The sequence below is a fragment of the Ornithodoros turicata genome, unplaced genomic scaffold (genome assembly GCF_037126465.1).
Source record: "Ornithodoros turicata isolate Travis unplaced genomic scaffold, ASM3712646v1 ctg00000829.1, whole genome shotgun sequence".
NCBI lineage: Eukaryota > Metazoa > Arthropoda > Arachnida > Ixodida > Argasidae > Ornithodoros > Ornithodoros turicata.
The window spans coordinates 251,110-278,732 of NW_026999402.1; the positions used below are offsets into that span (position 1 = coordinate 251,110).

Genomic DNA, 27,623 nt, shown 5'->3' on the forward strand with positions numbered 1-27,623 from the left:
TCTTACTCAAATGGATCCACCTGCGGTTCCAGCTCAAATTTCTAATATTGTCTATATAATGTGCTAATGTCGTCTTCCACGTTAATTGGAATATTGCAGTTCTGCTCCGTAGAATATCAAACAGTAATGATACAACGTCTAGCAAGACATAAGAGACGTTCGAAGAATAGTGCATTAGGACTCGAATCTTACTTCTCCACTTACGAAAAAACCTGTCGCTCTCTATAATAAGACTGCCAAGAGATGTTTCTACGTTTCTGAGGAAATCAAGCAATCATTCTACGTAAGAGACCCGGGTGAGTGACAACCCTCATTGTACACCACATTTATGACGAAATAATATAACTCTAACGTCAAATCATGTATTTCCTTTTTTATGTGTCTCGGTTGGTGTTCGCAGAACTTAATATTTGATATTATGATATGTACTCCCATTATCAACGTAGTGTTGCTATATAAAACGCATGACGTGGTAAACTCACGTACACTTCCAACAGAGGCAGGAAAAATGAGTCCCACTTTCGTCCAGGGTTTGCTGGCCTTCCTCACGTGCTTGTGGTTCAGTAAGTAAAACCTCACTTAATCCTTAGTGGTGCCCACACATCTTTCACCTCAGTAAGCAGTTGCACGTAAAGAGCAAGTATATTAGGCAAAGCAAGTGACCATGTTATGCGTAAAAGCTGTTGGCAGACTAGACTACACAAAGGAAATCATCCTGGTCAACGGCGACTGCCGACTATCGTCAACGCATATGGTATGCATTACATCCCGGCAATGAGTAATGCTACTGCATAAGATTTTGCGGTGGTGTAACTAGTAATACAGCTGTAATGCCATTATACATTAACAAGTCTACTACGAGCATTGTGTTTGCGCTAGAACGCGTGTTATTTTTCCGGGACAACAACAACAACAACAATAAATGAAGAAGTGATGATGACATGGGATGTTTCCCCGTGGTAGCCACAGGACACTACCCCATTTCACAGTGGTTAATATGAGAGGATGAATTATGGTGAGAATGAAGCAACGACAGGTCGGAGTTCTGTTTAGAGCTCTTCAAGGAGTCCAGTGGCCTGCATGAAAACGAAAAGGGAGCGAAGAGCCCGGCACTGATGTTCAGGGGAGCTCCATGGGCCAAGTACTCCCGTATTTTTCCGGGAACTAATATGTATATATATATATATATATACGTATATGTGTGTGTGTGAGAGAGAGAGAGCTTGTTTGTTTCCAGGAACATACCGGTTCCAAAAATGAAAAGAAACAACTTTAGAGAGCCCTCTGACGGCTTTTTCATTTATTTTTGCTTACTCATAATCACATACTGCAGCTTACAATTGCAGGCCCTAGCAGGAGCGAGATAAAAAGCTTGCTTAACTGCAACTCTCGTATACAACCACCAATGATATTCCAGTCCCTAACACATTGTGGATAAAAGTTACTTGCAAGCAACAAACATTACGGGAGTTGCCTATACGTGATAGTATGCATGACGGGAGTTGCCTCAGGGCAGGAGCCGCCGATATTACGAACAGAGGCAGTTCTTCTTCTGGGCACCGTCCTCATTATTGGCATGATATTTAAAGGATTAGGTGTGACGTGTTAAAGGTTCATGCGAATTGTGGGTCAGCAGCCCGGAGGGAAGAAAGGTCCGTACGGGTTTCTACGGCCGGAGCGAATGGCCGCTTTGTTAGAGTGTGGAGGGATTATGTGAACGAAGTGATCTTGGCTTGGGAGGTTCACGTACACGGGGACGAAACGGGACAACAGGCAGGAATTGGTAGGCATTCCGGAAGATAAGGAGGTTAGTGGTTACGTGAGGAAAATTCCAGAGCGAGCAAAGCATTTTTTTAAAACATATATTTGTAATAAAAAGTTGTGGCATGCAATAAAGAAAGCAAAAAGCAGTGACCATGCAGAACACAACAGATGATAAAGGGGATAGAAGGGAAAGGTCTGAGCATATTTTATTTGTGAAGTGTTTCTAGGGTGCCTTGTGATTTGTGATACCAAACGGGTGACGAGCGCTGAACTTGTATATGAGATAAGACTCCCTATTACGTCTGTCACGTGTGGATCTGAACCCGGTTTCTAGAATATATAGTTTAATGCTGTCAAAGTTGTGACCAGGAACGTTTAACTGTTCGGCGACTGCTTTGGGGAGTTTGTTGGACGTGTCGGTTCTGTGTCCGGTAAGGCGGTTGTTCATTTGTTGGCCGGATTCACCAGTCATTGCATAGAGCAGTCGCCGCATTCAATGCAGTATATGACATTGGAGCTTGTGCATGTGAATGCGTGGTTAACGGGGTGGGTGTAATTGCTCGCAGTCCTTTTGATGGACCCGGCGTCGGGAAAGTGGCGCCCCCATCGCCCGGCAGCAGCCGCAGTAGCCCCCTCCTGCACCAACGGTTGGGTCGCCGCAGGAGGGAGACCCCCACGTATAGCTGTGCGTGGCTTTCCCGTGTCTGGGGAAAGGGGGATCCTGGCGGTTGAGTGGACCCTGAGGTTGTTTTGGACCCTTCGGGGCCCCTCTGGGAAAGCAACACACCGCTTTGGCCCCTGCTTCCCATAGTCGGGTGGTCCTGGAAGGCCCGGCTAGGATTATTCAGTTAGTCGCCATCTCCCTTTTCATTACTTTCTCTTCCTTGGTCTCCTTCTTTCTCTCCTTTTCCTCTTTTCACCATCCTTGGCGGCAAGGGTCAACCTTGGGCAGTCTTTCACTCTCCAGAAGCTGCACTTGGGTATAGTGCAGAGGCAAGTGTTAGCGTGTGGGACACGTTCCCTCGTTGGGCTCGTTGGTGGGCGACACACCTCCTGCACTGAATCAGTCTTCTCTTTTATGGATTCTTCCCGTACAAAAAAACATGATCAGCGCCAAAAGAGGCGCTGCACCGATGCACCAGCTATGCAAATCCTCGACTTGACTCCTGAACCTTGGTTTGCGAAGTTCCTCATAGTCCACTCGGAAGATGAGACCAAACCTATGGCTAAGGTATCACCATTCACGATTGCAAGAGAGTAAGAAAAGACAATAGGGAAATCTTATAATGCTCGAAAGCTGACCACAGGAGATCTACAAATTGAAGTGACCACAAGGCAACAAAGTTCCGCTCTCCTTTCACTTGACAAAATTGCTGATATATCAGTCACTGTGACCACACACCGAACACTTAACATCGTGAAGGGCGTCATCTCAGAGTCTCAACTCCTTGACTGCTCAGACACTGAGATCGAGGAAGGACTTAAAGACCAAGGCGTTGTGACAGCAAGGAGAATTGTGATGCGTCGGGATGGTAAAGACATCCCGACGAAACACATTGTCCTTTCCTTTCAATTGCACAGGCTTCCTCAGACCATCAAAGCAGGGTATCTTAATTGCCATGTACGTCCGTATATCCCGAATCCGCGACGCTGTTTCAAGTGCCAGCGTTTTGGACATGGGTCGCAGGTCTGTCGAGGACAGGCGATCTGTCCAAAATGTGCTGGCATGGACCACTCTGCAGAATCCTGTGCAAACGAAGTCCGCTGTTCGAACTGCAATGGGAGCCACCCTGTCTACTCCAGGTCCTGCCCCCGTTGGCAGGAAGAGAAGGAAGTACTCAAAGTAAAAGTGACGCAGAATATCTCGTATAAAGACGCAAAAACACAGGTAGAATTTGCCAAAAAAGGCACGTTCTCCGAAGTGGTGCGCCGGGGAGTGGCACCACTGCGGAAATCTGTGGAGACGCAGACTTCTGGGTCTCCACCCCACACTCCCTCCACACAAGAAAAGCCTGCGGAGAGCTTGCTTCCGCTGGCACCAGCTGCTCAGGTGGGCAGCCGGGAAGTAGCGGCCACAACCTCTACGGAGGTTGATGGCGAGCTGTCAGTTTGGGACGGGCTCACAGGGGGCTCATCCCAGGCTGCCACACACACGATGGATGTTGACGATGATGACTGCATGTCGCAGAAATCATCGTCAAGCCTTCCCCCCAATCCTTCCCCTTGGAAGGAACAAAGAACGAGAAAAGGAGGCCGAGGCAGGGGCAGTACGTCCCTAGGGAAACACAAGCAGCCCCCCCAAGGGTTACACCTCCTACATAATGTACCGACTCTCTTTGTTCTTATTCATCACTACTTTCATTATGGGACAGGTAATCTTTCAGTGGAACTGTCGAGGCCTCTACACTAACATAGATGATGTACACGATCTCTTTGAAAAATACACTGCAGCTTGCTTCTGTTTACAGGAAACCTACCTTCAGGAACAAAGTTTCAATCCCTTCCGCAGACATACTATTTTTAGGAAGGACCGTACAAATACCACACGTGCGTCTGGAGGTGTGGCTATAGTCCTTCCGCAATCTGTGTCTGTAAAACAAATCCCACTTGTTACAGGGTTGGAAGCAGTTGCTGTTCAAGTGTGCCTCGATAGGGTTTTCACTATATGTTCACTGTACCTTCCCCCATCAGAATTAATAGAACAAAGAGATTTTGAAAACTTGTGTAATCAACTCCCACAGCCATTCATGATTCTGGGCGACCTGAATGCCCACAATCCTTTATGGGGCAGCGCAAGACTGGATACGCGAGGAAAAATGTTGGAGAGAGTTCTTCTTTCAAAGTCCCTTTGCATTTTGAACACTGGGCTGCCTACATACGTCAACTCCTCAACACAAAGTTTTTCTTGCTTGGACATTTCACTGTGCAGTCCTTCCCTCTTCCATTGTCTGGACTGGACCGTGGACCAGAATCCTCGTGGAAGTGACCACTTCCCGGTAGTTTTGAAATTTCGTGGTCCTACAAATTCCATCTCGACGCGACCGCGAAGGTGGAAACTTCAAGAGGCTGACTGGAGCATTTTCCAGAACGAGGCAAAGCTTGTTTCTTCATATTTTGAACACATGTCTATTGAAGAGGCAAACGAGTTTGTCACAACGGCCATCATAAATGCCGCTGAACAGTCTGTCCCGCAGACATCTGGCCGGCTCCCCAAGCGTCCCAAACCTTGGTGGACGGATGAATGCACACAGACACGAAAGCAACAAAACAGAGCATGGGGTATCTTCCGCAGATACCCCACTCCTGAAAACCTCCTGACATTCAAGAGGGCACGAGCCAGGGCAAAATGGACCAGAAAACAAGCAAAACGGACGTCGTGGCGTAACTTTGTCTCTTCGTTAACGCGCACAACACCGTCAAAGGTTGTGTGGGATAGACTTCGAAAAATTAAGGGTGATTACACTAGTTTTTCCATTCCCCTGCTTCAGGTTAATGGCATACCGTGTCAGAGCCTAGAAGAGCAGGCTAACGTCCTTGGTCAACATTTCTCTGACGTATCGAGCTCCTCACATTATGATAGAAACTTCCTGCGTATCAAGGAGCAAGCCGAAAGGCAAACAATTCCAATTACGGGTGGTGACAACTACAAGTACAACCAGCCTTTTACCATGGTAGAACTCCAACGAGTGCTGGCTTCAGTAAAAGTCAGCGCTCCTGGACCAGACCGCATTGCATATCCAATGCTTAGTCATTTGTCCGATGATTCCAAAGAGCATCTATTGAAGTTCTTCAACACGGTCTGGGACAAGGGACAGATGCCATCAGCATGGAAAGTAGCCACAGTCATTCCTTTTTTAAAGCCCGGGAAAGATGCGTCCAGTCCAACAAGTTACCGACCTGTTGCGTTAACTAGCTGCCTCGGTAAGACATTCGAAAGAATGGTCAATAACCGGCTGACGTACTATCTAGAGGACAATAACTACTTTAATAACTACCAGTGTGGTTTTAGACCTGCACGTTCAACGTTGGACCATCTAGTTAGACTAGAATCCACAATTCGTGAGGCGTTTGTGAGACGGCATCACTGTGTGTCAGTGTTTTTTGACCTCCAAAAAGCGTATGATACCACCTGGCGCTACGGTATTATCAGGGATCTCTATGCGCTTGGCATTCGAGGGCGACTCCTACGTTGCCTGATGAATTTCCTCCAGGGAAGGACGTTTAGGGTCCGACTGGGGACAACTCTTTCACGTCCTTTCATCCAGGAAAATGGAGTTCCCCAAGGCTGTGTGCTTAGTGTTACTCTCTTTATTATAAAAATGAATTCAATAGCTGCTGCAATTCCCCCGTCCATTTCCTATTGCTTATATGTTGATGACGTCCAGATTTCTTATTCGTCAACAAACCTGAGTACATGCGAAAGGCAGCTCCAACTTACAATTAACAAATTGGTTAAATGGGCAAGTCAAAACGGATTTAGTTTCTCACCCGAGAAAACTGTTTGTGTTCTATTTTCATGGAGAAGGGGTCTGTACCCAGACCCGATACTATCCATCAATGGTCAAAACCTGCCCGTACGCACTGAACAGAAGTTCCTCGGTGTTGTGTTTGACAGAAAGCTTACTTTTGGGGCACACGTACATCAGGAACTTGAAAAACAAATGCTTAAAGTCCACAAATATACTCAAGGTAATATCCCACAGATCGTGGGGTGCTGATCGGGAAACACTCCTTCGCATTTACCGGTCTGTAGTCCGCTCTAAAATGGATTACGGATGCCCTGCTTATGGGTCAGCACAACCGTCCACGCTAAAGGTTCTCGACACAGTACACCACCTTGGTTTGCGACTGGCGCTGGGGGCTTTCCGAACCACCCCTGTTTATAGTCTGTACGCAGAGGCAAATGAGTGGTCGTTAGGGAGGCGAAGGTCTTATATTACCTTGTCCTATGGTTTGAGAATAAGAGGCCACCCTCAGCATCCTTCGTTTCCTTCAGTGACACGGAGCAACTTCAAACAGCTGTTTCTTAATAAACCCAGAGCTGTGCCACCTTTCAGCATTCGTGTACAACGAGACGTCGAATGTTATGGCTTTTTCAGTTACAACTCACCTTCCTTGGCTGCCAGTAAGTTGACTCCTCCCTGGCAACCACCAGTTGCATATGATGTTTCACTTGCAAAGTTTAATAAAAGGGAAACACCCACCACAGAAATCCAGCAGGAATTTCTGATTCTCAAGGAGAGCTTTGGAGACCACACCGAGATATATACTAACGCTTCAAAGTCTTCCACAGGAGTGTCATGTGCTATGGTATGTGGCTCGTGCACAAAGGCACATTGCCTAAACAATGTCTTTTCAATTTTTACTGCAGAACTCTATGGTATCATCATAGCACTGAACCATGTTTTACAAACACACATGACACACACATTAATCTACACAGACTCTTTGAGTTCGTTTCGTGCCATCTGCAGTATTCAATCACATAAAAACCTCCTGTCAAGACGCGCACAATTCCTGGCCAGCATTATACAAGAAAAAGGGTTCCAGCTGAGACTGTGCTGGGTACCCAGCCATGTCGGAATTTCCGGCAATGAGAAAGTAGACCGCGGTGCATCTGCTGCTATAGGCAACGATATAACTCCTTTTGAGATTCCACTTAATGACTTGCTGCAGCAACTGAAGGAAGCCATCCACACGGATTGGCAAGCTTTTGGGGATAAGCAGATAACAAACAAACTGCACACAGTAAAACCTCGCCTATGCAAACCTACACAAGATTTTGAAAACCGCCACCATGAAGTTTTATCGAGCCGTTTGAGGATTGGGCACAGTTTTTTAACTCATGGGCATTTGCTACGAAGGGACGACACGCCTCAGTGCCCTCACTGTGGAACAGACCTATCTATCATACATCTACTCATAACATGCCCACTTTTAGAACATCATCGCCACCTACACTTTCCATTCTTTTACAAATACAAGGTCCCTCTTCACCCTGCTCTTCTACTCGGTGATGAACCTCTAGTCGATTTTAGCCATATATACAAGTTTTTAAGAGACACTGGGTATTTAAAGCACATCTAGGCTCATATATATTGTTTTATTTTATTTTATTATTATTTTTTAATTGAAATAATCCTTTTAAACTACTAACCATCCATACCATTGTCTTGGCGCACTATGGCCTTCGTCGCTAATGCGCCAAAAAAACCTTAATCATCATCATCATCCTTTTGATGGAGTTAGCGTGTTGACCGTGCTTGCATGTTTTGCAGCGCGGGAGGTTGCAGGGGCGTGTTCCAGTGTACTGGGCGTTTGTTTTACTGATTTTTGTACTGATAATACATGAGAACTGCATAAAATTCCGTGTGCGAGAACAACTTGGCGACGAAGTACAGGTCCCGACAAAGGTTTACGGAACACTGGTGTGGCGTATATCGTCACCTGAGCGACATGGTCGCTGCAAACATTAGCAGATAGACTTACAAACAGGTGACCGGGTACTCGATGCACCTCTCAGTACGTGTGTCCACTCCCGTTCGCCGCTAGGGTGTCGCTGAGATCAAGAAATACGTCGCTCTGGTGTTCCGTAAACTTTTGTCGGGATCTGGTCCAGGGAAGGATACATATTGCCTGTTGTAATGTGGTGTCAAGATGGGAGAGTGCAGGGGATCATATCTAGATCAGATAACAACGGACATCATTTGCGTTCGCGGTCTCCGATTTAATGATGTGTGATTTGTTGAAATGTTTCTGTAACCTATATCCCTAGATTGGTCGCATGAAGGTTTTCAACGCAATTAAGTTATTTTCCCGGGTTCGAATCCAGGTGCCAGCTGTGCTGTCTAGGGTTTTCCCTGGGTTTTCCTCAGACGCTTTCAGACATATGTGGGCACAGTTCCCCTAGAAGTCGGCCCAGGACGCACATTCCCCCAGGGCGTCAGTCCCCAAGGGCCCCGAACACGGCGAGCCCTTTCACCATCTATATTTATCTAATGTGCCCCTACAGGGGGAGGGGCGAACACCCTCCGGGTTAGGTGCGTTCGGTCTCGTCAGTTGAAGGTCTTAATGTCCTTTAAAGGGACGGTCTCGTATCCCCTTTCATAAAGTGTACCATTTGATTGCCCTTTCTCGAAAATTGAATACTGCTAATTTACCCGACAAAACACGCCACAGTAAGCCGATTTCACCAGCCTCTGTGCGCATGCGCGCGCAATACGGGGGAATTCCACGGACGTCATATTTGTAGTTCTTTCCGCGCTGCTCCAACGTAAACATAGAGGTGCTCCGACTCGCACCTGTCTTGACTCGCTTTTGCATGCGGTGGGTTTGTTCATAATTTGCACAGGTTGACATTGTACGCTTGGCCCCAGTCCGTACCAGTAGACACCACTTGCGGCTGCACATTGGCGACATCAAGAAATCAGCTGTCACAGCCTGCGCGATGCTCAAACAGGTGTGTGCTTTGTTTGGGAGTGGTATTCGCATGATGTATGAATCTATTATTTTTTCATCGATGGTTTTATTAACAGCACTGTGCCGCCATATCAGGCAGGCAGACCTCTTGGCTATCCCATTACACACGCACACTGTCGATTCCGCGAGTAATAAACGCGAATACCTCGTTGCTGCTTCTGTTTGAAGAGAACGCGCCAGTTATACTAATCGGCATGATAGACTCTTTCAACCTCTACTTCTGCATTTTCCAGGTGCAGCGACGGAAGTCTACTTCACCCTCCCTTTGTAGGTCACTACGGCAGTGGGAAAACGAAGGAGGATGGACTTGTTCCACACGCAGCCTGAAACTGTTCTTTGGGAAGAAGCATATATACCAGTACGAGAACTGTTTTATTGTAATACACGATTATGAACCCTTGATACCCTACTATCAAACATTGGATTGGAAAACATTGGCTTTCTTGTAGGTAAACTGGAAAGCATGGAGCCGGAAAGCACAAGGATGATGGCTTGCGGCTCTTCACGTCTGATCACGTTCAGGAGCTGGAGCTTTTCGAAGACCATTGTAGCCCAGATACACTGGTCCGGACCGATATACTTGCAAGCATGCAGACCTCTGTTACCTACGGAGTGAGGCAGTGATTGACAAAGCAACTGGAAATATCCACTGGAGGGCCTGTAAGTGTAGTGCGGGTGGTCTCGGAGTCTGCAAACATGTTTGCTGTTGCCTCTATGCTCTAGTGTATGTCACAACACATGAAGGCTTTTCCCAAACGCAAGTCATGTACTGAAGGCCCAAGGCTGAAGTTACTCTTCTCTTCCTATGAGCTGTTCTCTGATGTTCCGCTGCCGAAGGAGCATTGTTCGGGGGTCATCATTTGTCTCTGGTGGAGGTCCGTAATTGTGATCCCTGCCCTGCTCTGGGTAGGATGTCACGTGATCTGTGAATGGATCAGGTTACGAAGTCCTTTCTTCAGCCTCGTTCATGGCCTCATCCTCAACCAACTCGGGCTCCTAATAATAAATGAGCGAGACTATGTGTTTATAGGTCACCACAAAAGCATATATGATATATCAAAATCCTATATTAAAAAAATATTACCAATTGCTGTGACTCTTTTTTTTTTCTGCAACCGTATCGAGAAACTCTGTCAACAAGGGCTATAGTGGAAACACTGTTGGGGTATGGGGTATGTCTTCGCGCCATTCTTGAAGTGAAGACTACAGACTCGATGACCATCTGTAGGTACGAACTCAGAGTACCTGCAAGCAGAAGAGTACCCCATAGAAGTACTATGACTATCTGCTTACACTATACAACAGCAAGTATTAACAGAATTACAAAACACAAACACGCAGCAATACAAATGTCAACTGAAACATAAGTCGGAGGAGTGCAAATATGGAGGCAATGCAATCACAAGAGGACAAAAAAAAAAAAGGTTATCTTGACAGGGGAATAATAAATCTGACTTCATACAGTACCTCCTGGATGACATGTAGGATGGCCTGTTCACAGTATTATCACAAGGGTGGCCAGCTGTGGTAGTTGGTTAAAGTTCAACGTGGTGTTCATTGCAGCCAAAACAGACACACACTCAGACAGAGAACGCACAACACAAACTGCAAACTCTCAACTAAACTTTAATCGCAGTGCAGAGACAAATTTAAACAGTCATAGACAGGAAGAAGCAGATAACAATCCGGAAAAGGTACCAAGGTAGAACAATATCTAAGGACATGAGTCAGACAAGTTCAGGTACACGTGCCCTCATGATATCAAGTCAAGAGCTACTAAGGGCAAGAGTGAACGAAAGGTTATTTTATAAACTGAGATATTCCAGCTCCGCTTGGGACAGGCCTATGGAAGGCTGGCTTACACAATTGTCTGCGCTCTACGCTGCGGAAAGCAGTGAAATGGCTAAAAAGAAAGCATCTTTCGCTGTAATAGTATCCTCCTGGTAGACGTTGGTCCTTCAACAGTTGACTTAGCCATGGGTAGGGCGCTCGGCACATTGTCGTGTTGTCCATTCTTTCACAGGGCCCCCGTCACTACAGGAGTGCACACACATACATAGGCGCCGAGTTTATATTTTGCCTGGGGGGGGGGGGGGGCGCAGTTGGCTTCGGTCCAAGAGCGAAGGTAAAACAACAATTTATTTCGGAATGATAGGAGATGATGCCAAGGTACAATGTGTATATCTGTAAGGGGAATGACAAGAACACAGATTCCCTGATGAGCCCTTCCTGGTTATGCGGGCGTATGCGGTATACCGTCGGTACGGTACGGTACGGTACGATAATGCGGTACGGTACTGTCTAGTATTTCTGTAACGCGTTTTGAGTATACTCATTCCAAAACTCGCAGTGATCTGTGTCTGATTCCATCGCCCAGAAAGAATAAATGTGGTTGTTGTAGGTAGGTTGCTGTAACTGTCCCTAGAAAGACTAGGGACTGGTGTGCGTCTCGCAGTTTTTGTTCGATTTCTACACTGAAATCACGAGTGAAACGAAATCAGACTGGGAACAATTTCAACGCCGTGTTGAAAATGTGTTCCTTCGCACTGCGGACCGTCCTATGAACTGACCTGCAATGGCATCAAGGATTAATTTGCAGGTTAGTTCTTTGTCGCTAGGCACTGGCCTTCCACAACGCTGGCGATGTCACAGTGTATCACGGCAAAGGAGACAAACGGACAAACTGCTTCGGAAACAAGCGGCGTCCCCCTAACCACCAACCACCAAGACGCCGACCGTTGCACGATGTGATGCAATCTGCAGAAATGACACAGCTGCGAACTTGGGAACATTGGTATCCGCCACGCTTCTATCCGCCACACTCTTTCGCAAGGCACTCAACGAACAAGACATACGTCCACTTTTCTTTCAGTGAACACGTGCGGGAATCTTGTTTTCTTTGTCTTGTTGTTGTCATTTGTTGTCTTTTTGTTGTTGTTAACGTTTCGGTGGTGTGGCCATGGAGGTAAGAAACTAAGGAGATGCCCTAAGCGCCTCTCCCAATGCAAGCGAGCGTGCTGTGACCCGCGCATGGCATTGTGGTTAGTTGCCCACACACGTGACCCATAAACGTCACGGCAAGACGTCATAAAACATGGCGTCCTCCATGTCCGCCGCGTATCTTACCTGAATACAGAGACGAGCTGCGGCCGAATAACTTGTTTCCGCTTTCATAACATCTTAGAAGTTATTACACCCGTTGAAACACAAGATAGATCATCTCAGTGTGGAAGCAATGGATCACTAAATCGCTAGAAGACGTACGTACGTCATCGTGACATTGCCTGCCTTCTCTTCTGTTTTGCTCAACTTTTGTTGTGATTTATCACGCGGCAAATGTTGAAACAACCCATAACCTTCAAAGTATTGTGCGAATGGACTCCTTGAAGGTAAGACGTTTGTTGAAGATGAGGTTTGCTAAACTTCCAATCCTCCGAGCAGACCGCCATAACGCCGGAACATGTGGGGATCACGTGACCGGGCAACTAGATGGGCGTGGTATTGCCAGGAGCGACCGCTAGAGGGGTCCCACGGCCCTCCGATCTTATAGCCCTCTCCTTAGTTTCTTACCTCCATGTGTGGCGGATAAGGCTGGCAGACAATTAACAACAGCAGCAAAATATGCGCCTCTTCTCCGTCCCTTATCCGCCTCGGGTCCTAGAGTGTAGTAACGAGAACCACTGTGAACGGCTTGGAACGAAATCGTTCGCTTCAACGCCGTTATCGCGTGAGTCCAGCATCACGGCTGGGAACGCTATGCATTAGTGTAGCGTTTATCTGTCGTCACGGCCGCGTATTATCAACCATTGGCAAGCTAGATGCTGCAGAAACTATAGTGTCTCAAGAGAAGTCAGTGAAAATGTTAGCCCGCTCCAGGGCTCCAGCCTCAGAACATAAATTTCCATCGTGTACGATAGTGTCGTTACAAGGGCTTTTCTTGACGCCTTCATGTCGCTGTCCTTCCCATGTACACAGGCCTCCCTGTTTCACAGCTCTTAAAGCGTTCAATGCAGTCCTGTGGAATTTTTTCGCTTCATGCGCTTGAAATCTCTCGAGAGCTTTCTTCCAGTTGGGGATCCCATTTGCCACAAAAGTCCGTTCGGGATCCTTGTCTCTTGGCGTGTTCGGAAAAGGCGCGTTCATCTGCGAAGCAGCGCGGCAAGCTGCACAGAACGCCTTTTCTTTGATGAAAGATGAAAGTCACTGAAAAGGTTAGCCAGCTGTAGGGATCGATTTCTTAGGCAATTTGAGGCTTTGTTTGTATCTGTCCCTTCTATGTCGTTCCAGCCTCAGAACATCAGTTTATCGCCTTTTCTTTGACGGTATCATATGAGAGCCACAGATAAAGAGTCTCCCAGCTGGGCTGGTAGCGTCGCCCTTTTCTTCCCCGAAGGCATTCATTTGGGGCAGTAGCTTGATTGGAAGAAGTCGTTACGGCACCGCCTGAAGAGCTGCCGCTATCCTCGGTGGTGCGAAGTCCGTACGTCCAAGCTTCCGGAGGAAGCACCGCTCTGTCCGCCACGGTCTTCACCCGAAGGTGCACGCTTCTTCATCAGATATCGTTCCATCGGCGTGCGACTTCTGGCACATGTAAAACCAAACAAGTCCCGGTTACACTACATCGTGTGTACCTCGTGTAGCTGAGTCTTGCTAGAAAGCGCCCTGTCTAATGACACCGTGTCGTGGCGATTCATAAAAACGCCCCGGGCGGTGGACCCCTGCCACAAAAGAAAAAGTCAATGACTTTCTGTTTTGGAACGTGGATGACAGGCACTTAATGAATTTGAAAAAGTAGAAAAATGTATGCTGCGCAAGATTCACACCATAGTGGTCAGTTATCTGGCGTGCAGACTGTTCAGTTAAACAACGACCACCACCAATACCGGGGTGACACCGCGCGAGTTGTAGGCCACGAAAAAAGCCTGGGAAAAATTTTAGACGCGGTAGAGCCGCGGAAAACGCGAGTCGTAGTGCAGCCCCTTTATATATGACACGGGTATGCTAGCGAGTTAACAAAAGATATCAAGTGAGACTAACCGCTAAATAATAAAAAAGCGCCGCGGTAAAGTCTCTCCACGACACTTGAAGTTTAACCCTACAGGGCATGGTGACCACGATGTAACCTCAAAACATCACCGAAACAATGCCTCACAGTTGTAAGGGAATGCAAGGGGGCGTGGTTCAACCTGCATTTGTCTACACAGGTTGAACCATGCAAGTCGGGGGCGGGGATGCTAATACTCACGCATTTCTGTCGCATGAATCCCATCGATCGCCCTAAATTTTTCATTTCTTTGGGTTGTTGACGGTATGCGAGCAAGAGTGCACGCAGTGTCATGAAGGAAGCCGGAAAGAGTCGGTTCCTTCGGAGACGCAATACGACATTAAGCGGAGATTTGTTTTAAAAAAATAACTTTTTGTTGCGTTAAATTGGGTTGCTGTTGCCTTTCGCGACGTGCGCTTTCTTTTTTGTTGTGCAGTAGTGTGATAGAGAGCGTCAAGTTAGGGTGCCTAACCACTCGGCGGGAGCATGGCCCTCAGAAGAGTTTCGAGGGGCTGAAGGCCCGCAGCCCCCGCGCAGTCGGCTCCTATACGCACACTACGTCGTTTGTGGGTGTCGTGGTGTGTCTCTCCCTTTGTGCTCATCGTGCGCGCAAAACTTTTTCAGTTATGTACCAGCCACCCCAAGTATCTACGTTAGTAACTACTACACTGTCCAGCTCCAACTCCAAGCCAGACATTTACCCCTTAGTGGACTGAAGCTCCAAGTCTTGAAACAGCAGCCACAGTGCAGCCAACAGCGCGCTCCGGGAGAATAGGAACCTACTTGCAAGAGTTTGACTGTCGATAAAATTCTTGGTGTTGAATGACCTTGTAGAAAAGTGGAGGTTTGTTGTAATTTGGAGTAAATGTAAAAGTGTTTCGGCGCGGGGAGTTCTATTTGTTAGACATGAAACGTTAGCCAGAAATGTCGGCTTATTTACTAGAGCTGTCTCTTTCGAAGTACAAAAAAAAAAAAAAAAAGTGGGGCAGGTTTTATATACCATTGCTGTACAGCGTTACCCTCATGTCACCCTCTTGTTATGGTACGGCGTCTTTACTCTTTCTTGAGACACACAAGGGGAGGACCTCGATATTCCCGGTTGTGAAATCCCCGATCTCGGAATTCCCGTTCTCGAAACAAGGAAAGTCAAGGAGAATGCTCGACTGCTTCGTAAGATGATATGCCGTGTTTAAAACATGCCATCACTGTTTGACCGCTCAAATTCACTGGTTTTCGATGTCTGTACAAGTCGTTTTAGCGAACGAACGAAATACACATTTTAGTAACCGTCCCAAGCAGCACAATGTACTGAAAGTCTAGTGCAATAGGGCTGCACGGTATGTGTCTTATCAGTGTTTTTTAGTTTCACGAGTTTGTTCAAGGCCTTCCACCTACCCGTCCACCCCTATTGCACTCGACTTGCGGTGGGGGACTGTGCTGCTTGGGGGTCGCTTACCAGGGTGGACACGACGGAGCAGCATGTTGGTTAGTTTACTATTAGGCTAGTCCAAGTTCGGTGTTTGAATTTTCATGTCCAGGTTAGTATAAGTTCGTCGTTGACAGATTCCACCGCGCGACTGGGCATTTTATAATCAGATAACGTGTATTTACAGTTGTTTATTCTGCAACGAGGATTTCGATCGCTTTATTTCGAGGTGCACCCCACGGAAGGAATGCGGGTGAAGCTGCGAAAAGCAGCGACGTGCTCGCCTTTATGTAAAGTTGTGTCCTAATAAAACAAGTACTGACAGCACTCCAAATACTGTAACAGCGAGCCCACACTTTCCCTTCGAGCACTTTGGCACTAAACGGCGACTAAGAGTTTGAATTTTAACTAAGTGAGATTTCATTCTCCGCAGCAACGGTTCCTGTGGACGCAAATGCGCAGTGCATCGGTTTGGACTGGTTGGGACTCTGCGCGGAGTACAAACATATCAGAGTAAGTACAGCTGCTACACTTACAACGAACACAATGGACAATGCGGAACACGAGAGACACGCTATGCTTTCAACTAGGTTTGTTACAGTAACAAAGTATGAAAATAATAGAATTTCGTTTAGCTTTTAATCGAAGGTGGTGCACCGTGTTGTTTATCTGTAAGGAGCGCTCCTTTGCTCACGCAGTTATCTCCTTATTGTGTTATCTTTTTTGTTTCAACTACGTGGCGTGTGAGCAAGTCCCATTAAGAATTATCTTCTCATCATCACTCATGTATAGTTGCTGTTGCTCCCATTAAGACGGCGTCCTGTCACTCCAACGTACATGTCTTGCCAGTTGCCACACGATAAAGGGATTCAGTATAGAGCTTCCGGCACACATTCTGCGCACTTATTTGTGTGTTTCGTTCTGTGTGTGTGTGTGTCTGTTCTGGGTAGCGAGCTGAGTCTACCAGCTTACTATATGGCTTCACACACGCGTTCTGTCATATGAATAATTAGTAGTAGTAAATTAGCAGTGTGACAATTAACTGGCTGGGAGTTGTGTTGTTCCGTTCTTGCACGTCTATTGGGCCGCCCTTATGTAATGTGTTCGGGCCTTTAAGGGGATCAATAAATGAAATCTTATAAAATATCCCCCTCTTGCGCGAACAGGCTACAACTCCCTTTACGTAGGGGTCCTTTAAAGCTTAATAACTGCGTTTGCATGGCTGACACTAGGCACCGTCGGTCTCCTTCGAGTGTTTCTCGCAGCGTACGCTGCCAGGATTGTGGCACTAGCGGTTCAGAGAGAAACTAGAGAACAATGCACATACACCGCACATTTGCTATATTTTAAATTGCTGATTTAATTGAATTTAATTTCAATACGAATTGTACACAATATGTACAATATGTAATGTACAATACAAATACACAAAAAATATATGTGTATTTCCATCACACCGTCCCGTGGGTACGTCTGGTAATAGTAATTGGGGGCTCTTCGTCACGAGAGAACTATATGGATGTATCTGACAGCGAAATTTACAATTAATTATTTCAAACTCTCATGCATGCGCTTCGGGCAGGATGTCACGATTTTCGCCTTCGGGGAATCGCGTTACTAAACAAGACACAGATTCAGCGTTTTTACGTGATACTCCTGAAAACTAGTAATTATATAGTTTTATAATTTTATCTTACTTTCGTGACGCATACAGAGAGATTATATTTTGCGAGAATGCGATCTGAGACGCGTAAACTGCAATGGCATGAATTACGTGGGAATCCCAAGACGTGAGATGGAGCCTGGCGATCCCCTTTAATACAATACATTAATGTGCGAGACTTGTGCTACATAGTTCCTCTTTTACAGTACAATGGATCATTGGCTACCTGCAGCCATATGTGCGCTCCACAGAAGCCATTATCGTGCTACCGTAATGAGTGGGAGCAAGAGCCATGTCTTGTACGTATGTGCTGTGGTGCTGTTACTTGTTTTACAGGGCGTGTGATCCACGATATGTCTACGGCATTCCTCGTGTAGGAAGGTGGAACACTGCTAAACGCTATGTGACGATACCTTTCTGTCTGTAAAATGCAGTGCGGAATTCAGATGGGGAATTAGTCAAGTAGAATCCCTTTGAACGGACCCATGTACACTTCTTTACAGTCCCATTTACTGGGAAAATGCGGTTTATAGTATTAAATGCTGTCTTGGATTGCTTCCTGAAGTGCACACCTTCTAAATAACCCTTACACACGTTGTTGTAGGAAACAAAGTTCACGCAGAAGAGGAAACGTATCCCGAAACATAAACTTGCTGCTTTTTTAACAGCGTTTTCTGAATGACACTGTCCATTCCTGAGAGACTGTGCAGGAAGACCTCAGAATCTTAGTGTTCAGCCCTCAGAATCTTTTCGTTCAGAATCAGAAGCGTTTCGTCCATCTGCTAGCCTCCCTTTTTTTTTACTTCGCATAGAACATTCCTCCACCTAGGCTGCGTTAGAGTTACTCTACCAATCACGAACGCAAAGCCTTTAGTGCATGATTTATATCTGTGGCGCAAGTATTCTTCGTTGTGCGCTGCAGAACGAAGGTTGTTTCCATTTAACCGTGTTGTCCTTAATAACATGTTTAGGTGTTTTTTTTTCTTCTAAATAGACACCACTTTCTTACTCAAATGGATCCACCTGCGGTTCCAGCTCAAATTTCTAATATCGTCTATATAATGGGCCAATGTCGTCTTCCACTTTAATTGGAATATTGCAGGTCTTCTCGGTAGAATATCAAACAGTAATGATACAACGTCTAGCAAGACCTAGGAGGCGTTCGAAGAATAGTGCATTAGGACTCGAATCTTACTTCTCCACTTACGAAAAAACCTGTCGCTCTCTATAATAAGACTGCCAAGAGATGTTTCTACGTTTCTGAGGAAATCAAGCAATCATTCTACGTAAGAGACCCGGGTGAGTGACAACCCTCTTTGTACATCACATCTATGACGAAATAATATAACTCTAACGTCAAATCATGTATTTCCTTTTTTATGTGTCTCGGTTGGTGTTCGCAGAACTTAATATTTGATATTATGATATGTACTCCCATTATCAACGTAGTGTTGCTATATAAAATGCATGACGTGGTAAACCCACGTACACTTCCAACAGAGGCAGGAAAAATGAGTCCCACTTTCGTCCAGGGTTTGCTGGCCTTCCTCACGTGCTTGTGGTTCAGTAAGTAAAACCTCTCTTAATCCTTAGTGGTGCCCACACATCTTTCACCTCAGTAAGCAGTTGCACGTAAAGAGCAAGTATATTAGGCAAAGCAAGTGACCATGTTATGCGTAAAAGCTGTCGCAGACTAGACTACACAAAGGAAATCATCCTGGTCAACGGCGACTGCCGACTATGGTCAATGCATATGGTATGCATTACATCCCGGTAATGAGTAATGCTACTGCATAAGATTTTGCGGTGGTGTAACTAGTAATACAGCTGTAATGCCATTATACATTAACAAGTCTACTACGAGCATTGTGTTTGCGCTAGAACGCGTGTTATTTTTCCGGGAACTAATATGTATATATATATATACGTATATGTGTGTGTGTGTGAGAGAGAGACAGCTTGTTTGTTTCCAGGAACATACCGGTTCCAAAAACGAAAAGAAACAACTTTAGAGAGCCCTCTGACGGCTTTTTCATTTATTTTTGCTTACTCATAATCACATACTGCAGCCTACAATTGCAGGCTGTAGCAGGAGCGAGATAAAAAGCTTGCTTAACTGCAACTCTCGTATACAACCACCAATGATATTCCAGTCACTAACACATTGTGGATAAAAGTTACTTGCAACAAACAACTCTATACATGACGGGAGTTGCCTCAGGACAGGAGCCGCCGATATTTCGAACCGAGGCTGTTCTTCTGCTGGGCACCGTCCTCATCATTGGCATGGTATTCAAAGGGTTAAGTGTGACGTGTTAAAGGTTCATGCCAATTGTGGGTAATCATCAGCAGCCCGGAGGGAACAAAGGTCCGTACGGGTTCCTACAGCCGGAGTGAATGGCCGCTTTGTTACAGTGTCGAGGGGATTATGCGAACGAAGTGATCTTGGCTTGGGAGGTTCACGTACACGGGGACGAAACGGGACAACAGGCAGGAATTGGCAGGCATTCCGAAAGATAAGGAGGTTAATGGTTCCGTGAGGAAAATTCCAGAGCGAGCAAAAAAAATTTTAAAACATATATTTGTAATAAAAAGTTGTGGCATGCAATAAAGAAAGCAAAAAGCAGTGACCATGCAGAACATAACAGATGATAAAGGGGATAGAAGGGAAAGGTCTGAGCATAATTTATTTGTGAAGTGTTTCTAGGGTGCCTTGTGATTTGTTGATACCAAACGGGTGAAGAGCGTTGAACTTGTATATGAGATAAGACTCCCTATCACGTCTGTCACGTGTGTATCTGAACCCGATTTCTAGAATATATAGTTTAACGTTGTCAAAGTTGTGACTAGGAATGTTCGGCGACTGCTTTGGGGAGTTTGTTGGACGTGTCGGTTCTGTGTCCGGTAAGGCGGTTGTTCATTTGTTGGCCGGTTTCACCGATGCATTGCATAGAGCAGCCGCCGCATTCAATGCAGTATATGACATTGGAGCTTGTGCATGTGAATGCTTGGTTAACGGGGTGGGTGTAACTGCTGGCAGTGTTTTTGATGGAGTTAGCGTGTTGAACGTGCTTGCATGTTTTGCAGCGCGGGAAGTTGCAGGGGCGTGTTCCGGTGTACTGAGTGTTTGTTTTACTGATTTTGGCACTGATAATACATGCGTACTGCATAAAATTCCGTGTGCGAAGAACAACTTGGTGACGAAGAACAACTTGGTGACGAAGAACAACTTGGTGACGAAGTACAGGTACCAACAAAGGTTTACGGAACACTGGAGGGGTGTATAACAGTCATCCGAGCGACACGATCGCTGCAAACAGGAGCAGATAGACTTGCAAACAGGTGACGGGGTACTCGATGCACCTCTCAGTAAGTGTGTCCGCTCCCGTTCGCCGCTAGGGTGTCGCTGAGATCAAGAAATACGTCGCTCTGGTGTTCCGTAAGCTTTTGTCGGGATCTGGTGCAGGAAAGGATACATATTGCCTGTTGTGATGTGGTGTCAAGATGGGAGAGTGCAGGGGATCATATCTAGATGAGACAAAACGGGCAGCATTTGCGTTCGCGGTCTCTGCTTTAATGATGTGTGATTTGTTGAAATGTTTCTGTAACATATATCCCTATATCCCTATGCTGGTCGCATGAAGGTTTTCAACGCAATTAAGTTATTTTCCCGCGTTCGAACCCCAGTGCCAGCTGTGCTGTCTAGGGTTTTCCTTGTGTTTTCCTCAGACGCTTTCAGACATATGTCGGCACAGTTCCCCTAGAAGTCGGCCCAGGACACACATTCCCCCAGGGCGTCAGTCCCCAAGGGCCCCGAACACGTTGAGCCCTTTCACAAGCACCACCACCACGTTATTTTTCATCTATATTTATCTAATGTGCCCCTACAGGAGGAGGGGCGAACACCCTTCGAGGTAGGGGCGTTCGGTCTCGACAGTTGAAGGTCCTAATGTCCTTTAAAGGGACGGTCTCGTACCCCCTTCCCCTTTCATAAAGTGTACCATTTGATTGCCCTTTCTCGAAAATTGAATACTGCTAATTTACCCGACAAAACACGCCACAGTAAGCCGATTTCACCAGCCTCTGTGCACATGCGCGCGCAATACGGGGGAATTCCACGGACGTCATATTTGTAGTTCTTTCCGCGCTGCTCCAACGTAAACATTGAGGTGCTCCGACCCGCACCTGTCTTGACTCGCTTTTGTATGCGGTGGGTTTGTTCATAATTTGCACAGGTTGACATTGTACGCTTGGCCCCAGTCCGTACCAGTAGACACCACTTGCGGCTGCACATTGGCGACATCAAGAAATCAGCTGTCACAGCCTGCGCGATGCTCAAACAGGTGTGTGCTTTGTTTGGGAGTGGTATTCGCATGATGTATGAATCTATTATTTTTTCATCGATGGTTTTATTAACACCACTGTGCCGCCATATCAGGCAGGCAGACCTCTTGGCTATCCCATTACACACGCACACTGTCGATTCCGCGAGCTTTCGGCTGTTTAGCCATCGCAAGATACATTCCGCTGCGCACTTGCGAATGTAGCAGTGACCGGCACATAAAAAATGCGGTGCTACACGACGAAATGGAGAAATAATAAACGCGAATACCTCGTTGCTGCTTCTGTTTGAAGAGAACGCGCCAGTTATACTAATCGGCATGATAAACTATTTCAACCTCTACTTCTGCATTTTCCAGGTGCAACGACACAAGCCTACTTCACCCTCCCTTTATAGGTCACTACGGCAGTGGGAAAACGAAGGAGGATGGACTTGTTCCACACGCAGCCTGAAACTGTTCTTTGGGAAGAAGCATGTATACCAGTACGAGAACTGTTTTATTGTAATACAGGATTATGGACCCTTAATACGTGCCATACTATCAAACATAGGAAAGTATCATTTTTAATATTTCAATGATGCGCTTTCTTGTAGGTAAACTGAAAAGCATGGAGCCGGAAAGCACAAGGATGATGGCTTGCGGCTCTTCACGTCTGATCACGTTCAGGAGCTGGAGTTTTTCGAAGACCATTGTAGCCCAGATACACTGGTCCGGACCGATATACTTGCAAGCATGCAGACCTCTGTTACCTACGGAGTGAGGCAGTGATTGACAAAGCAACTGGAAATATCCACTGGAGGGCCTGTAAGTGTAGTGCGGGTGGTCTCGGAGTCTGCAAACATGTTTGCTGTTGCCTCTATGCTCTAGTGTATGTCACAACACATGAAGGCTTTTCCCAAACGCAAGTCATGCACTGAAGGCCCAAGGCTGAAGTTACTCTTCTCTTCCTATGAGCTGTTCTCTGATGTTCCGCTGCCGAAGGAGCATTGTTCGGGGGTCATCATTTGTCTCTGGTGGAGGTCCGTAATTGTGATCCCTGCCCTGCTCTGGGTAGGATGTCACGTCATCTGTGAATGGATCAGGTTACGAAGTCCTTTCTTCAGCCTCGTTCATGGCCTCATCCTCAACCAACTCGGGCTCCTAATAATAAATGAGCGAGACTATGTGTTTATAGGTCACCACAAAAGCATATATGATATATCAAAATCCTATATTAAAAAATATTACCAATTGCTGTGACTCTTCTTTTTTCTGCAACCGTATCGAGAAACTCTGTCAACAAGGGCTTTAGTGGAAACACTGTTGGGGTATGGGGTATGTCTTCGCGCCATTCTTGAAGTGAAGACTACAGACTCGATGACCATCTGTAGGTACGAACTCACAGTACCTGCAAGCAAAAGTACTATGACTATCTATGACTATGACTATGTAAAATGTGGACTAGAAACTCTATACTAGACGGAGCGTGGACATTACGGCGGATGTGAACGGCGCGCTCGGTCCTGCGTTGTCGCGGTCGAGACGCTCACCCCGGTGAGCTTTTGCGGTGCGCTCGCACATTCTGTGGTGCAATCGTACCGTTTCCTTTCTTTTCTCTTTTCTGCTTTGGGGTGTACCGTCTTTCTTTTTTTGGGGGTAGCAGAATTCGCTTGCGCGAATTCAACCTCCCCTTGTTATTTTACCAACCACCACCACCACCACTATGACTATCTGCTTACACTATACAACAGCAAGTATTAACAGAATTACAAAACTCAAACATGCAGCAATACAAATGTCAACTGAAACATAAGTCGCAGGAGTGCAAATATGGAGGCAATGCAATCACAAGAGGACAAAAAAAAAGGTTATCTTGACAGGGGAATAATAAATCTGACTTCATACAGTACCTCCTGGATGACATGTAGGATGGCCTGTTCACAGTCTTATCACAAGGGTGGCAAGCTGTGGTAGTTGGTTAAAGTTCAACGTGGTGTTCATTGCAGCCAAAACGGACACACACTCAGACAGAGAACGCACAACACAAACTGCAAACTCTCAACTAAACTTTAATCGCAGTGCACAGACAAATTTAAACAGTCATAGACAGGAAGAAGCAGATAACAATCCGGAAAAGGCACCAAGGTAGAACAATATCTAAGGACATGAGTCAGACAAGTTCAGGTACACGCGCCCTCATGATATCAAGTCAAGAGCTACTAAGGGCAAGAGTGAACGAAAGGTTATTTTATAAACTGAGATATTCCAGTTCCGCTTGGGACAGGCCTATGGAAGGCTGGCTTACACAATTGTCTGCGCTCTACGCTGCGGAAAGCAGTGAAATGGCTAAAAAGAAAGCATCTTTCGCTGTAATAGTATCCTCCTGGTAGACGTTGGTCCTTCAACAGTTGACTTAGCCATGGGTAGGGCGCTCGGCACATTGTCGTGTTGTCCATTCTTTCACAGGGCCCCCGTCACTACAGGGGTGCACACACATACATAGGCGCCGAGTTTATATTTTGCCTGGGGGGGGGGGGGCGCAGTTGGCTCCGGTCCAAGAGCGAAGGTAAAACAACAATTTATTTCGGGATGATAGGAGATGATGCCAAGGTACAATGTGTATATCTGTAAGGGGAATGACAAGAACACAGATTCCCTGATGAGCCCTTCCTGGTTATGCGGGCGTATGCGGTATACTGTCGGTACGGTACGGTACGATAATGCGGTACGGTACTGTCTAGTATTTCTGTAACGCGTTTTGAGTATACTCATTCCAAAACTCGCAGTGATCTGTGTCTGATTGCATCGGCCAGAAAGAATAAATGTGGTTGTTGTAGGCAGGTTGCAGTAACTGTCCCTAGAAACACTAGGGACTGGTGTGCGTCTCGCAATTTTTATTCGATTTCTATACTGAAATCACGAGTGAAACGAAATCAGACTGGGAACAATTTCTACGCCGTGTTGAAAATGTGTTCCTTCGCACTGCGGACCGTCCTATGAACTCACCTGCAATGGCATCAAGGATAAATTTGCGGGTGAGTTCTTTGTCGCTAGACACTGGCCTTCCACAACGACGGCTATGTCACAGTCTATCACGGCCAAGGAGACAAACCGACAAACTGCTTCGGAAACAAGCGGCGTCCCCCTAACCACCAACCACCAAGACGCCGACCGTTGCACGATGTGATGCAATCTGCAGAAATGACACAGCTGCGAACTTGGGAACATTGGTATCCGCCACGCTTCTATCCGCCACACTCTTTCGCAAGGCACTCAACGAACAAGACATACGTCCACTTTTCTTTCAGTGAACACGTGCGGGAATCTTGTTTTCTTTGTCTTGTTGTTGTCATTTGTTGTCTTTTTGTTGTTGTTAACGTTTCGGTGGTGTGGCGGATAAGGCTGGCAGACAATTAACAACAGCAGCAAAATATGCGCCTCTTATCCGTCCCTTATCCGCCACGGGTCCTAGAGTGTAGTAACGAGAACCACTGTGAACGGCTTGGAACGAAATCGTTCGCTTCAACGCCGTTATCGCGTGAGTCCGGGATCACTCTCCTTGCGTCGGCAGTTTGACGTTGATGTTCAAATTGCTGCTGCACATTCGCGCTTGCTTTCTGGAACGTTATGCATTAGTGTAGCGTTTATCTGTCGTCACGGCCGCGTATTATCAACCATTGGCAAGCTAGATGCTGCAGAAACTATAGTGTCTCAAGAGAAGTCAGTGAAAAGGTTAGCCCGCTCCAGGGCTCCAGCCTCAGAACATAAATTTCCATCGTGTACGATAGTGTCGTTACAAGGGCTTTTCTTGACGCATTCATGTCGCTGCCCTTCCCTTGTCCACAGGCCAACACGACATTTGCTCCCTGTTTCACAGCTCTTAAAGCGTTCAATGCAGTCCTGTGGAAATTTTTCGCTTCATGCGCTTGAAATCTCTCGAGAGCTTTCTTCCAGTTGGAGATCCCACTTGCCACAAAAGTCCCGTTCAGGATCCTTGTCTCTTGGCGTGTTCGGAAAAGGCACGTTTATCTCCGAAGCAGTGCGGCAAGCTGCACAGAACGCATTTTCTTTGACGGTATCATATGAGAGCCACAGATAAAGAGTCTCCCAGCTGGGCTGGTAGCGTCGCCCTTTTCTTCCCCGAAGGCATTCATTTGGGGCAGTAGCTTGATTGGAAGAAGTCGTTACGGCACCGCCTGAAGAGCTGCCGCTATCCTCGGTGGTGCGAAGTCCGTAGGTCCAAGCTTCCGGAGGAAGCACCGCTCTGTCCGCCACGGTCTTCACCCGAAGGTGCACGCTTCTTCATCAGATATCGTTCCATCGACGTGCGACTTCTGGCACATGTAAAACCAAACAAGTCCCGGTTACACTACATCGTGTGTACCTCGTGTAGCTGAGTCTTGCTAGAAAGCGCCCTGTCTAATGACACCGTGTCGTGGCGATTCATAAAAACGCCCCGGGCAGTGGACCCCTGCCACAAAAGAAAAATAAATGACTTTCTGTTTTGGAACGTGGATGACAGACACTTAATGAATTTGAAAAAGTAGAAAAATGTATGCTGCGCAAGATTCACACCATCGCGGTCGGTTATCAGGCATGCAGACTGTTCAGTTGAACCACGACCACCACCACTACCGGGAGGTGACTCCGCGCGAGTTGTAGGCCACGAAAAAAGCCTGGGAAAATATTTTAGACACGGTAGTGCCACGGTGAAAACGCGAGTCGCAGTGCAGCCCCTTTATATATGACACGGGTATGCTAGCGAGCTAATAAAGATATCAAGTGAGACTAACCGCTAAATAATAAAAAAGCGCCGCGGTAAAGTCTCTCCACGACACTTGAAGTTTAACCCTACAGGGCATGGTGACCATGATGTAACCTCAAAACATTACCGAAACAATGCCTCACAGTTGTAAGGGAATGCAAGGGGGCGTGGTTCAACCTGCATTTGTCATACACAGGTTGAACCATGCAAGTCGGGGGCGGGGATGCTAATACTCACGCATTTCTGTCGCATGAATCCCATCGATCGCCCTAAATTTTTCATTTCTTTGGGTTGTTGACGGTATGCGAGCAAGAGTGCACGCAGTGTCATGAAGGAAGCCGGAAAGAGTCGGTTCCTTCGGAGACGCAATACGACATTAAGCGGAGATTTGTTTAAAAAAAATAACTTTTTGTTGCGTTAAATTGGGTTGCTGTTGCCTTTCGCGACGTGCGCTTTCTTTTTTGTTGTGCAGTAGTGTGATAGAGAGCGTCAAGTTAGGGTGCCTAACCACTCGGCGGGAGCATGGCCCTCAGAAGAGTTTCGAGGGGCTGAAGGCCCGCAACCCCCGCGCAGTCGGCTCCTATACGCACACTACGTCGTTTGTGGGTGTCGGGGTGTGTCTCTCCCTTTGTGCTCATCGTGCGCGCAAAACTTTTTCAGTTATGTACCAGCCAACCCTAGTATCTACGTTAGTAACTACTACACTGTCCAGCTCCAACTCCAAGCCAGACATTTACCCCTTAGCAGACTGAAGCTCCACGTCTTGAAACAGCAGCCACAGTGCAGCCAACAGCGCGCTCCGGGAGAATAGGAACCTACTTGCAAGAGTTTGACTGTCGATAAAATTCTTGGTGTTGAATGACCTTGTAGAAAAGTGGAGGTTTGTTGTAATTTGGAGTAAATGTAAAAGTGTTTCGGCGCGGGGAGTTCTATTTGTTAGACATGAAACGTTAGCCAGAAATGTCGGCTTATTTACTAGAGCTGTCTCTTTCGAAGTACAAAAAAAAAAAAAAAGTGGGGCAGGTTTTATATACCATTGCTGTACAGCGTTACCCTCATGTCACCCTCTTGTTATGGTACGGCGTCTTTACTCTTTCTTGAGACACACAAGGGGAGGACCTCGATATTCCCAGTTGTGAAATCCCCGATCTCGGAATTCC

The 27,623-nt window shown here is 46.5% G+C and overlaps 1 protein-coding gene across 2 annotated transcripts in view; it reads left to right on the forward strand.

Annotated features, from left to right (window-relative positions):
* Positions 1–472: 472 nt before the first annotated feature.
* Positions 473–27,623, forward strand: part of LOC135375163 (uncharacterized) — a 42,275-nt gene continuing 15,124 nt past the window's right edge. Inside the window, exons 1-2 of one of the 2 annotated variants that reach the window (XM_064607889.1) lie at positions 473–563; positions 16,147–16,226. In XM_064607889.1, coding sequence (XP_064463959.1) covers positions 509–563; positions 16,147–16,226 — 135 coding nt within the window. In that variant the 5' untranslated portion in view covers positions 473–508. Of the gene's footprint in view, positions 564–16,146; positions 16,227–18,827; positions 18,943–27,623 lie in introns of those variants that run through there. The other variant, XM_064607888.1, reaches the window with a different exon arrangement.